The sequence below is a fragment of the Pteropus alecto genome, unplaced genomic scaffold, assembly GCF_000325575.1.
Source record: "Pteropus alecto unplaced genomic scaffold, ASM32557v1 scaffold17, whole genome shotgun sequence".
Taxonomy (NCBI): domain Eukaryota; kingdom Metazoa; phylum Chordata; class Mammalia; order Chiroptera; family Pteropodidae; genus Pteropus; species Pteropus alecto.
In genome coordinates this window covers 2,250,403-2,263,364 of record NW_006440645.1, presented here as the reverse complement: position 1 = coordinate 2,263,364, position 12,962 = coordinate 2,250,403, and the positions used below count along the sequence as shown (strand labels likewise).

Here is a 12,962-nt window from a genome sequence, read left to right as displayed (position 1 = left end):
ACAAAACCGGGGAGAGGATGAATGAAGGTTTAAAGGTTCATACTGACAGTTACCAAATTTTATTTTGCAGATCCGTCTCATTTATGTAGCATATTCATTTAATTATAATCCATACAGGTTTTTTGTAGTGCAGTGTTACAAATAAAGTCAATTGAAACACAAATATAATTCGTAAAAGTTTTAAAAATTAAGTTTATGTAACCTTATGAAAAGCTGAGAATTTTGTCGTTATTCCGATTTTGCTGGGCTGAAGTCTGAAGTGTCATCCTGGATTGGATACAGTGCTTGAGGAATCATTGAACTCACACACTTTTTACTTGTGAGGCCTGGAGATGCTGAAATGAGATGAGCTCAGAAAGCTCATCAGAGGCCCGTGCAGATAAGCATTCTCACCCTCTGGTCTATCGTGTTATTCCCATGGTCGGGGATTTGAGGCTGAGCTCTGTGTTCTCTCTGGTTGGTGAGTTAAACTGCAGATAAAACACAAGAACGAATGAGGAAGAAGGCTTAGTTATTATCCGTGACTTACCGACTGAATCGGTAAAAACTTGTCCAAATGATCAAAACGTGTGATGCAGCCGGAGATAGGAGACAAGGCTCATCCTCTGAAGTCGTGACACTTAATTAGGGCGTTTTCTGTGCCGTGGTTGCTGTGGTTTCTGGAAACCAGAGGCGGCAGCTCTTCGCAGCATCTGTGTTTTATCGCCACAGACACGGCAGGCAGGCCGCTGCACACCACTTTAAGGAGCCCGCAGGACCCGTGTGGCTGGATGACGTCAGCTGCTCGGGAAAGGAAACCAGCTTCCTTCAGTGTTCCAGGCGGCAGTGGGGAGCACATGACTGCAGCCATCGGGAGGACGTGGCTCTGGCCTGCTACCCCGGCGGCGAGGGACACAGGCCGTCTCTGGGTGAGGACCGCCCCGCTCTGCGCGTCCCTGAGTGGGTGGCCCTGGGCGCCTCCGTGTGCCCACCTGCAGTGGGAAGCCTCTCGCATCCAGCCTTGTAGCCTGTTTGCTACAACGTCCTCATTTTCAGTAATTTGCTTTCAGAGAAACAATCTTTTGAGTCTTCCTACCAATGTTATAAAATTTATACTCCTAAAGTGATTTTACTTTTATCCGTCTGAGAGATGGATAAAGGAAGCTGCGATGTCCATTCTCCTGCTCATTGGTCCCTCTTCTGAGTCTCGTGTACCTTGAATTCTAATGAACTATTAGAGACATGATTTTACAAATCAAAACGATACATAGCTCTCCTAACTCCCATGATACATTTCTTCAGTCCTGTGTCCCTGTCCGTCACTGGTCACCAGCTGTCCATGGCTCGGGCCTGACCTAGCGCTTTCACGTTTCCCAGTGGACTCTTAAGTGGACTCACTGGAACGAACAGCCCCCCATCTCTCCACGCTACCCCGATCCTCCAGGAACGCTTCTGGGACCTTTACCTCTCCCCATCTCCAAACCCCTTTGGAGTTGTAGTTGGATAAAGCTAATTAGCTCGTCTAACGGTCTTGAAATATTTATGGATAAAGGTCCTCTTTTGAGCAGAGAACTACCACGGAGCCTTAACAGACCAAACTTCTGATGAGGGCAGAATGTGTAATATTACACATAACATACACAGTATCTATATATATATTGTTGTTGTGTGTCTGTGTCTGTGTGTGTGCACGCGCGCGCGCGAACGCATGTGTGTATGAACAGATGTTAAAATAACCACAAGTAGTGCTTGCTTTTCACCTTGGGGTTGAATCAACCCCTTTTATCCTCCTGTTTTGAGACTGTGAGGCTTAAATCACCCTGTTATAACACAGCGATGCCCATGTGCTCAGTCCGCCGCGCCCCGCGGTTTGTCCGGTGGCGTCTGACACCCCACGGGGCCCCGGGCTCCGAGCACAGGGCACCTCGCTGTGCCAGCCCCAAGCTAGGCCACGTACAAGTGCATCGTTTTACTCCACCCCTCATAGGTCGTATTTCCAATTTCGTTTCTTTCTGTTCTCCTGCCTTGCTCCTGTCTTCCGATGGAGTGTTGTATGATGAAGGGTTGTGTGTGTTCGGGGCAATAGAACCTCTTTTCCAGAAGTGGATCCTTCAGACCCAGGTACCAGGTATTTGGGTCACGGAGTCATCTATTCAGGCACAGCCCATCAGTACTCCAGGTGACAGAACATCATAAACACTATGCAAAATACATAACCTGACTTTTCTGAAGGTCTGCGTGGTTAAGTATATCCATGTGGTTAGAACAGCTGATCTTTTCCTGAAAATCTTTTTAATTCTAGGGTTCTTGAGATATATAATGGTAATATAAACAACGGCACTTAAGCAAATAGAAATTCGTTACTTCTTTGGCATGACGATCATGAGCTGTTGGACTACTATCGTTCTCACTATTTAAAGAGTAACCTGTGGACCTTAACTTTGTGAATAAAACTGTTGTCAAAATTAGCAATAATTCAATCAACACTTTCTAAATCTGGGTCTGTGATGGATGGACTGCTCAAAAGCAACATTCTAGGTAAATAAAGGCAATTCTAGTAAGAATGCAGTTAATGCCTACGTGAATTGGGGGAAGTGTGTGGAATTTGATTCTGCTGGGATGCCTGTCCCAGAAAACAGGTGTGATAGCAGACAGAAACCAGGGGGCCCATAGCTCTGGGGGTAACAAAGGAGGGGCACGCGGAAACGGATCCGAGGCGTCACGGTCGGCTGTCTGTCTTGCCAGCAGTGCGTTCTTTCATTAACCAATGTCCGTTTAGTAATTCATGTGTTGGTTTAAACGGTATTAGACGATGTTTTCTTCATTCGCCGCACACTTCGCCTCCTTAGTTCCGATCCCTTTGCCCTCCCCGCATCCTCACCGGTGGGTCTTGGGGGCCTTGCAGCTGGAGACCTGACTCACGCGTGTTAGCCCATGAGGGCTGTGAGGGTGAGCTGCTGTCACCAGGCGCCGCAGACGGCTTCAGCAGCAGAGTTCTGTGGTCTCGGTCTGGAGGCTGGGAGGCCGGGGTCACCGCATGGCAGGTGGGTTCCCCCAGGGCTGCAGGGGAAGGGTCTGCTGCAGGCCCCTCCCATGGCTCGGAGGCGGCTATCTCCTCCCCATGTCCCCTCAGTGCATCTCCGTGTCCGCATCTTCCCGTTTGATAGGGACACCAGTCCTAATAGATGACGGCCCACCCCAGTGACCCCACAACTCACCCCGTGACAGTGTGCCAGCTACCGTGCGGGCTCCCAGGGAAATAACACCGTATTTACTGGTGTCATAGAGATATGTCAGACTCCACAAATCACTTCGTTTGCATAACTTAGAAAAACCTCAGTTTGCTTGAGATCAGCTTCTCCACTTTTATATCATAATAATTTTTATGAGTAAGCCTTTCCTTTGGAATAAGTAGTGGACAGGAGGTCTGAGATGCTCCTGTTAGCTGCCTGCCTTTTTTTCCCTCCTCCAGCTTTCAAGTTACCTGTACATGCCAAGAATATATCAATTTAAACCTTCCCAAAAGTCTTAGCTCTGGAGTAAATTTTCTAGCTATGTTCAAGGATAAACAGACACGAAGTAAAACAGCTCTAAGTTAAGCTCTAAGTTAACGTCTTACTGTTTAGAAGCCGTGGTAATAAAGTCATTCACAATTTTACAGTACACTTCATTCCTTCTTCTCCTTTCTTTCCCTCCCTCCCTCCTGTCCTTTCTCCCTCTCTCCCTCTCCTCCTTCCTCCCTTTCTTCTTCCTGTCCCCAAACAGCTACTGCATGTGCTCTCTGTGCCAGGCACTGTGCCCACTGCTGGGACTACGAAGTTGAGCACTACGACCTCAAAAGCTTCAGAATACATTGCGAAAGCGGATGCAGCTTTTGTCGATGTCCTCCCAGCCCAGCTGATTTTATAGCTGATTTTAAAAACAAATCGTATCTTATGAAGTCTCTCATGCTTTAGCTCAGTTTGCTTGTTTGGAATCGCCACCCAGGTTTTCCCATCAGACTGGTGGACGGAGAAAATAAGAAAGAAGGACGCGTGGAGGTGTTTCTCAGCGGCCAGTGGGGGACAGTCTGCGATGACGGGTGGACTGACAAGGACGCAGCTGTGACCTGTCGCCAGCTCGGCTACAAGTGAGGAGCCTTGATTATTTGGGATGGTTACTCGATGGACATTTCTGATTTTTTTAAAATTTTTGATTGTCTAAGCTTTGTTCTAATGCGTTATTTCTTAATTTATATCGTGCAGTTGAAATACTGACAGTATGCCAATTCAATGTAGAATTGTAAAGAATACTAAGTAGAGTCTATTTACATTTTTCTATCTTCTCACAAGAAATAGACGCTATGTCACATAAGACCTGTGGCTTCTCTTTAATGACAAAATAGTGTAATAACCCTCGACTATTCTGAATACTACCGTCAGGCAAAGGTGTTAACCTTTCTTCTGTGATGTGTGTTTCAATATCGTAGCCATTTGAGACACTGTAGAGTTATTAAAATTAGCCGAAGCTCGTTATACACAGTCCTTATGTTCCATAAAGTCGCTGAGAACGGCGGATTAGCCAGTCCTGAGCCATCGCTTCTAGAGCTGATGTCCAAGGCCATCCCTGCCTCCCCCTTCCAGCCCTCCTCCTCGCAAACAGTTGGCTTCTTTGCAGACTACTTAGTGCCTTTTTTCTCTTTGCCTTTTTGTGCTTTCTTTGTTGATGATTTCACTGTTTCAAACGGCCCCCAAGCAGTGTGCTAAGGTGCTGCCTAGTGTTCCTGAGTCAGGAGTCTCCGATGTGTCTCTTGGCGAGAGCACTTGTGTTCGACACACTACACTCAGGCAGGAGTTATAGTGTGTCAGTGGGGCGCTAACTACACCGAAACAGCAAGGCAGATCACCACCTCGGAGACCTCGACGGCAGTCCGGCGGTGCTGAGGCTTTGTGCATGTGTTCAGGTGATTGTGAAAACACCGCAGCTATTGATTTTAGAATTGCAGATATCTAGAGCATATTACAATTTAGAGGGTAATGAAATTCAAGCTAATATACGTAAAGTGCCTAGCTCATAGTACTAATAATAGTGGTTTAGGTTTTAAAACATGTTCTTCATGGTATACCTTCATGCATCTTAATAGTGATAAATTGAAGTGGTTATTCCTATGCAGAATACATTTTTATTTTTCAAGAGTATATTTTTAATAAAAGTTCATTTTTTTCTAAAGTTTTAGTTCAGTTTGAGTTTTGTTACTCAGATACCATAATTTACGGCTCGGTTTTGGACCTAGTTGCAATTCCAGTTGTCCTGTGGTCAAGGAGTCCATTATTTAGGATAAAATTTTCAGTGTTCAGCATCGGCACGTGAGACAGATTTTCAGCTTTCAAAGCACGGGTAACAGAGGAAGGCAGGAAGAGTCTGCATTAGGCACCTGTGTGAATTTAGTCAATGATTTAAGTTTTCTTTGCTCACTACATTTCTAACGCTCCTTTTTCCATTTGAAAAAAATATGTATATTATTATTCTTACATCACCTTCTCAGTAAATTTTCTTATTTAAAATCAGCCATGGAAGTATATTGCTGTCTGAGACTATTTTCTTGATCATGCATTTAGTTTTTTTGTAGACATGATCCAGGATGCTTAGTATTACCTTTGGACATATGAAAGGGAGAGGTCAAAGTTGATCCTTGAGTTGTGTGTCTGAGCCACACCTGAGGAGGGGAAAAGAGTCTAAGTGTGTCCATCAGTGCATTTTCACTTTGCTTTCTTCCTGTGCGTTCCATTGCTTTTTACTTATCATAATTTAGTTCATTTTACATTCAACTCCAACTGCGAATTTAGGTGAGAAAAAAATCTAGATTAAGTGAACAACGTTTGTAGCAATTTTTAATAATATTTCTGTAAAAATTATCAAAAAAGCATTGAAGGAAGATTTTACTTTGTTTTTTAAATAAAATCTTTTAATAAGTAAAACAATAATTCAATGTTACATTAACAAAATGGATAATCATCTTCTAGTGCATATAATGCATGCTTTTCTATCAAATATTTATATGAGGGTCATTCAGATAGTTGATCAATCTGAATATACTTGAACTTTTAAATAATTTTCCACTAAGGATAAATAATAGGATTTCATAGAAGTACATATATATATGTATATAATTACAAACATGTATGTGACCAGAAGTAGAGGATCTTTTTTCCCATGTCGACTTTGAATTGTTAAAAATCTTTAATAAAGCATTTGTTTGAAGAAGTCAATCCAGAAAGCTTTAAAGCTGTCAAAAGGCTTGAGCCTTATTAGTAAGAATTCCAGAGATCTGTCCCCCAGCCAGCTATATCATAATGGGAAGCACAGAGAATCAAAACAGCGTGAGAAAGCGTTTTCAGAATGGGAGAAACAGGAACGAGGTAACACGAGGCAGGAAGTGTGGGGTAGCTAATCTGGACGTGCTCAGAGTCCACGGAAGGTGCAAGGCCTTTGTCGATGCCGCGTCGCGGAGCGTCTCACAGGTGTAGCGCACGGGCGCATTGTTTTTAGAGGGCCAAGAGGGGGCGCGTTGCCATGAGTTAACCTCCTGGAGTTAGACGACACGGCCACGCTGGGAATTCCATCCTCCTTGAGCTCCGGCCTGTCCGTTAGTGTGTTTCAGTACGACGTTGTTCTGGAACCGCATATTTGTTAGAGTAGTGTCCCTTAAGATAATTTTTAAAAAATGGCGGACCCCTTCTGTTTTCGTGGAGACCTGAAATGAAGTATATCCAACTTTTATCTTACATTTGATTTCTGGAATATTCGTGTATGGCATTGAAAAATAGAAAAGTGACATCACTCTTAATTATATGCAATGGAATATAAATACCATAGTGATTTGACATTCTCCGTCAGTCATTAAAAAATACATGAACAAGCTCTTCTTCGACCTTCACAGACTTTACATAGTTCCTTTGTCTCCTTGAAATTGTAATTTAAATTCTCTTTCCCCACAGAATCTTCATATTATTATGCTTAAAAAAATGCACATGCACACCCACATGCAGAGGACAAGGGAGAGAGAAGTTAAGTTCTTCTGACAAGTTCCTCTCTGGATTTTACAGTTTCTAGCACACAACCGATTTAAAACAACAACAGAAATAACAAAATTTGATAAATAATTATTAAACATTGGAGGTAAAAGTTGACCAAAGCTCCCACTTCTTAATTAGACTGACGGGTTCTTGGATTAAAGGAGCCTCCATCGCTGTGGAAAAATTGCGTATTTTCACGCAGGAAGAGGCAAAGAACCCAGTGACACGAGATGCAGCAGCGGTTATTGACCTCGATGGTGCATTAAAGTCACTTGGGACTTAAAAATATATTACCCGTGCCTGGCCCCATGGATGATACTTTGTCGTCAGCGGGGGTTTGGGTTTTGCTGTATTTTAAAAGCTTTCAACGGTGACTCTAATATGTAGCCAAGGTTGGGAATCCTTGAATTATAAGGAACCAGGTTTGAGTCCACATGAGCATGATACACAAATAAATAGGAAAGCCCTGCAGAACAGCAGGAAAAGTTATTGGGATAATTACTTCAGGAACTAAAATACAGCTAGATCCTTTACTGACACTAAACAGAAATAAATTCCAGACAGCTGTGATATTCAAAACAAAAACCTTTTCTTTAAATAGTTATATTTTAATTATACGTGTTTCAAATGCAGTATTTGCTTTCAAAGACTTGCCTTATTCAACTGCATATATATAATATATATATTCAAATAGATCCAGAACCTTAAAAAACGTGTCTTGTGGTTCATTCAGCTGTGTGACTGACTGGGCTGACCTCCCATGCCCTGTGTTTGCAGGGGACCTGCCAGAGCCCGCCCCATGGCCTATTTCGGGGAGGGGAAGGGGCCCATCCACGTGGATAACGTGAGGTGCACAGGGACTGAGCGGTCCCTGGCCGACTGTGTCAAGCAGGAACTGGGAAGACACAACTGCCGCCACAGCGAAGACGCAGGCGTCATTTGTGATTATTTTGGCAAGAAAGCATCAGGCAACGGTAGTGCAGGTGAGTCACCTCTGGGCCCTGCGCAGGCAGAGGCTGCAGGCCCCACGCCTCGCCCTGAGCAGACCCTGGACTGCGGTGCCCGGGGATACCCGCGGGCTGAGCTGCGTGTGCTGCGCTCGGTGGCCCTCCCTGCGCAGACTCTGCAGGGAGCAGAGCGCCGAGCCGGCGGCCTCCTAGGCCGTCACCTCTGCAGCCGGCCCTGGTCTCGCTCTCAGCCGTTTCTGAACGAGCCTTCTCGGATGTAATGACGCAAGGGCGCCTCTGCTCCTACGAGCATTTTGAACAGAGATCATTCTTAAAATTAATTACGAAAGGACAATTATCTTCTGTAGATTTTAGTCTGAAATTTAAAAATGTAAAGAAAATGAGAAATCTCTGAGTATAATACAGTAATAGATGTTTCATAGTTAAAGAAATAGACGAGTTCTTGAAAGCTGTTAGTTTACTTTTTATGAAACAAAGCTTTAAATGAATAAGTGGAAGAACTAGATATTTTGGAGAAAACTGGTTACATTTTATGAAAAGAACCATCGCTTTATGTTGATTGAAAGTTCACAGTTTTGATACATTTTCAGAAAATCTGGTGCATCTGTATTTGAGCATTCTCCTTTATTAACGTCTTTTCATAACTGCTAAGGACAATACAGTTAACAAAGTGGGTATTGTTAATACAATTCTTTACCACCTGTGGGGCTTTCGAATATGGACAAGGTACAACGTACCTTTGTGCTTTGATGTGTGTGTGTGTGTGTGTGTGTGTATGTACACACATGTATATATATGAATGTATACACACATACATACACATGCATAAATATTTATACACGTAATATGACTTGGCTAGGCATTTTTTCCTAAGTATTGATTATAACAATTAAATTCCCTTCAATAATTTCAACCGTAGTTACAATTTTAAATATAACTAAGTAATATAGCTATTTGGATTACTCCTTAAGTAGTAGAAAAACACAAAAATTCAATAATCGTAAAATGTTTTCTTACATTTCTATGTAATCCTATTTTAAAACGTGATGTACCATAGATCCATTTCTTCGTTATTTATGCATTTGTTTTGTGCCTTCCTGGAGGTGTAGCAATGCTTATTTTGATACCTTTCCATGGTTGCAGTGCTATCATACCTCAGGTGACAAGCGTTCATCTCAGACCAGCTAGAGTATGGGGTCTGGCTTATTAATCTCTTGATTATGTGTTGGGCTCGAGACCTCCTGACTCATGCAGTGACTCAAACTTAAGCCTTTGGTCCTCTGATGGGATCCTTTTATAAATGAACTTCGTTTGCTTCTTAATTTTTTGTAACAGCGAGTTCATGGCTTGAACTTATTTTTCCTTTCCTGCATTCTGGTGCTTTGCCCCCGAGTGAGGTCAGAATGACATCATTCCCTGTCCTGGCATCGTGCACACGATCTGACTCGGAGCATTATGGGGAACCTGTGTTGTTTTTAATGTCTTACAATTTGCAGTGTCATCTTGAGGGCTCCCGTCCGAGGGCTGAGGATAAGTTGGACAGCAGGCCTCTGAGGTCGTGGGGCGCATTAGCTGTCTCGGTGCACCTCACGGGGCCTCTCCACTGAGAAGCGACTGTGCTGAGTCCCTGTCAGGCTCCCCTCTGCCGCGCTGTGGGAGACTCGGTGGGGACCGGGCTGTCATGTTTTTGGTACAGTTTATCGCTTGTTACACAGATAGATAAGCAGTGTACATCCACCCTTCACGCACGGCTACCTAACCAAAGAAACAGAATACCCCACGTGTAAATTCTCCTGCTTTCTGAAATTATTTAAAAATCTAGTCTACCTTGTATGTACCTTTCTTCTGTACACCACCTTGTCATTTATTTTTAAGTTAGTTCTTTTTTCATGCCCCTGGCAGAAGTTTGCTGTCTTGGGACGTTGGACTGTGTATGTACCTTGGGCACAGTTTGCTCCTTAAATGGGCTCAGTGAACCATTTCCACGTGTGAAGATCCAAGTGAACGTAAGGTCGGATCAGAATCCCATCCTGAGAATGCGCTCGGCTCCCCCGAGTTCCACGTGCACATTTACACATGGGGTGTTCTGTTTCTTCCGTTAGCTACCTGTGCGTGAAGGGTGTAGGTACACTGTTTATCTATCTGTGTAAGAAGGGAAGAGTGGAAATTGTGCCCAAAATATGACAGCCCGGTCCCCACCAAGTCTCCCACAGTACCAGGCAGAGAGGAGCCCGACAGGAAGTATGGTTATTTCTCAGTGGAGAAAGGGGCCCCCCAAGTGGCTCGAGAGAGTGTCGTGTGTGAAAAAGCAGGTTAGGACACTGTGGCCTTGGAGTTCCGTTTTTTGTCTGATGTTCCTGAGCCCCAGACAACCCCCATGGTCGCTGGGGTGGGGGTGAGGGGGTGGTCAGCTGGAGGTTGACATGCGGACGGGGTCAGGCCCTTCAGCAGCTCGTGAAGCCTTCGGAGAGGGTGTGGGAGCCCCACCCCATCCCTCGTGCTTGCCGACTACTGTTGCCTTACTGAAATGAGAAGACAGCGTTTTATTCTGATCACGAGAAAGAGTACCCTACAATGCGAAGAGAAAGGCATTTAAAGTGGGGGCGGAAGCAGCAGGGCGTGCGTGCCTGCGTCTTCACCCCGTGACTGTGCGGGCGTGTAACGCACAGCCCGTTTCTGCTCAGAGTCCCTGGCGGCCGTCTGCGGGATGAGGTCACTGCACTGGAGGCAGAAGCGCATCATCGGCGGCAAAAACTCCTTAAGGTAAGAGGCGCTTCAGGACAGACTTTCCGTGTTCCGGAATCATTTATATGCACACGAAGTGTGTAAGGTACTTATTTTATTCATAAGGTACTTATTTTATGTAAGGTACTTATTTTATTTGTTTTATTTTCCAAATTAAGCACACATCCCGCTGATCATTTCCCTGTCCTCTGAGGTGTGGACTTTATATGGACCACTTTCTTGTGTCACTGTCCCCTGATTTGTGAAATAGACGTGCAACCGAAGTTATGTGGCAGAAACAAACTAATTTAACGAGAGGTCTGAAAAAAAAAATACAAAACTACGAAATTCGTTAAACTTAGAATATATTCGTTTTGGAGTTGACTCATTTTAACGTCATGACGTCGCTTGTTGGATTTCCCAGCGGAACACAGGCGCTTTGTGTAGTAGATGCTCTTCGGGCCGCTGAGGGGAGGGGGGGTGAGGAGGGGAGACACACTTCACGTCGGGAGGTGTGAGGAGACTCAGCTTGTTTCTAGAATGCGGAGAGAGAGTCCTGTTTGCTCGGGGCTCTGGGGGCATCATTCTCAAAGCAGGAGAGGACCTCTGTCCTCGATCGCTTTGAGGCTCCTTCTTCCCGCCCGTGAGCCACTAAGTCATAGTTTTCGTGGATGCTTTCTTTGTTTGTCTGCCTCACGTGGATGTTGATGAGCGGCCTACTTTCTTCGCAGGGGGGGTTGGCCTTGGCAGGTGTCGCTCCGGCTAAAGTCGTCCCATGGAGATGGCAGGCTCCTTTGTGGGGCCACACTCCTCAGCAGCTGCTGGGTCCTGACAGCGGCACACTGCTTCAAGAGGTATGTGTCACCTTTCCAAACAGCACAGGCCCCCTCTTTGCCAGTCCATCCGGTCCCTTCGTGCATGGGGGTGGCTTGGGGTGTCCGAGCCAGGCTGCGGGCCTGCCTTGTCTGCGCATCAGCACCTCAGAAGTGAGGGCGGGGACAGGAGCAGAGAAGCTCCTCGCCGCCCTGGTGTCACAGCAGAGTCTAGATGCGGGAGAAGAGGAGATGGGTGTTTGGGGGAGCAATGTCAGTGATCCCTGAGAGATCTCTGAGGGTGACATCGTGTCCCCACAGAGCTGGCGGAGGCCTCCGTCTGGTCATCTAGAGCAGGGATTCAGGAAGACAGGTGCAGTCTCAGTGTTTCTGTCCCTGGCGCTTTCGTGGTATGTCGTGATTCCCATCTGTACCCCCTGGAAAGTCGGGTTGCATCCCAATTAGTGCCTCTTGTCCCAAACATTCTATCCGTCCAACCTGAAGTCCTCCCAGTTCCAAGAGGAGGCCAGGCGGAGGCCTGGCGCGTAGTCACAGCACTCGGGCTGGTGGCGTCTGCTCTGCAACCCGGCTCGCCGCTCCCTTTGTCCCGTGGTCTCTCAGGGGTACTGGGTAATGGCCATTTCCGCAGCGTGAAAACGCCTGCGGATGCCGGGCCAATATGGGTAATTACTGAAGCCGGGTGATGAGTACAAGGAGTTTCGCTATACTTTCCTAACTTCGTGTATTTGAAAATGATCATCACAACAAAAAGTTTTAAATAAAATATGTACCATATGGTTAAAAAGCTCTTCCAAGCGGAAATGTGTTTTATGTTTTTTCATTTGTGATGTCATTTGGCGTCATCGTGTACCTGTCATCCATCCACGCAGGTTTGTTGACTCTGATCACCCTGTTAATTGTAATTTTTACTGTTACTAAACCACGCGTTCTGTATCCCCTGCCGAGGGACAGTGGGGTCTCCATCCCGTCACGATTAAAAGCCAGTGCTGCGGCAGACACCCATCGCATGTGCCATTTGGGTGTGTGCTTCATGCTGGGTCCTGCAGTACGGGCGCCATTCCGTTTTCCTGGGCACTGCTAACTTACTCTCTAAAGTGACGGTGTCAGTTTATGATACAGCAGTGTGGAGGTTCCTCTTTGATACTATCAAAATTGTTAATTTTTGCCAATCTTCAAGTTTTGTATTTTTAATTTCATTTGCCCATTTAGTGTCTTCTTTCACAAATTCTTTGCTTATATCCTTTGCTTATTTTTCTATTGGATTCTTTTTTTGTAATTGTTTTTTTAAATGTTTGGAAATGTTCTGTGAACAAAGTCTTTTTTGTTATCTGTTACAAATACCTTTTCTCAATCTGAGGCATGTCCTTTCACTTGTTTAAAGTCTTTTTCTTATGAAGATAGTT

At 45.1% G+C, this 12,962-nt stretch overlaps 1 protein-coding gene across 1 annotated transcript in view; it reads left to right on the top strand.

Moving 5' to 3' along the window:
- Nucleotides 1–12,962, top strand: part of PRSS12 (serine protease 12) — an 80,928-nt gene that overhangs the window by 58,328 nt on the left and 9,638 nt on the right. The window contains exons 9-13 of the mRNA XM_015593887.2: nucleotides 712–908; nucleotides 3,967–4,108; nucleotides 7,812–8,017; nucleotides 10,687–10,765; nucleotides 11,458–11,580. Coding sequence (XP_015449373.2) covers nucleotides 712–908; nucleotides 3,967–4,108; nucleotides 7,812–8,017; nucleotides 10,687–10,765; nucleotides 11,458–11,580 — 747 coding nt within the window. The remainder of the gene's footprint in view (nucleotides 1–711; nucleotides 909–3,966; nucleotides 4,109–7,811; nucleotides 8,018–10,686; nucleotides 10,766–11,457; nucleotides 11,581–12,962) is intronic.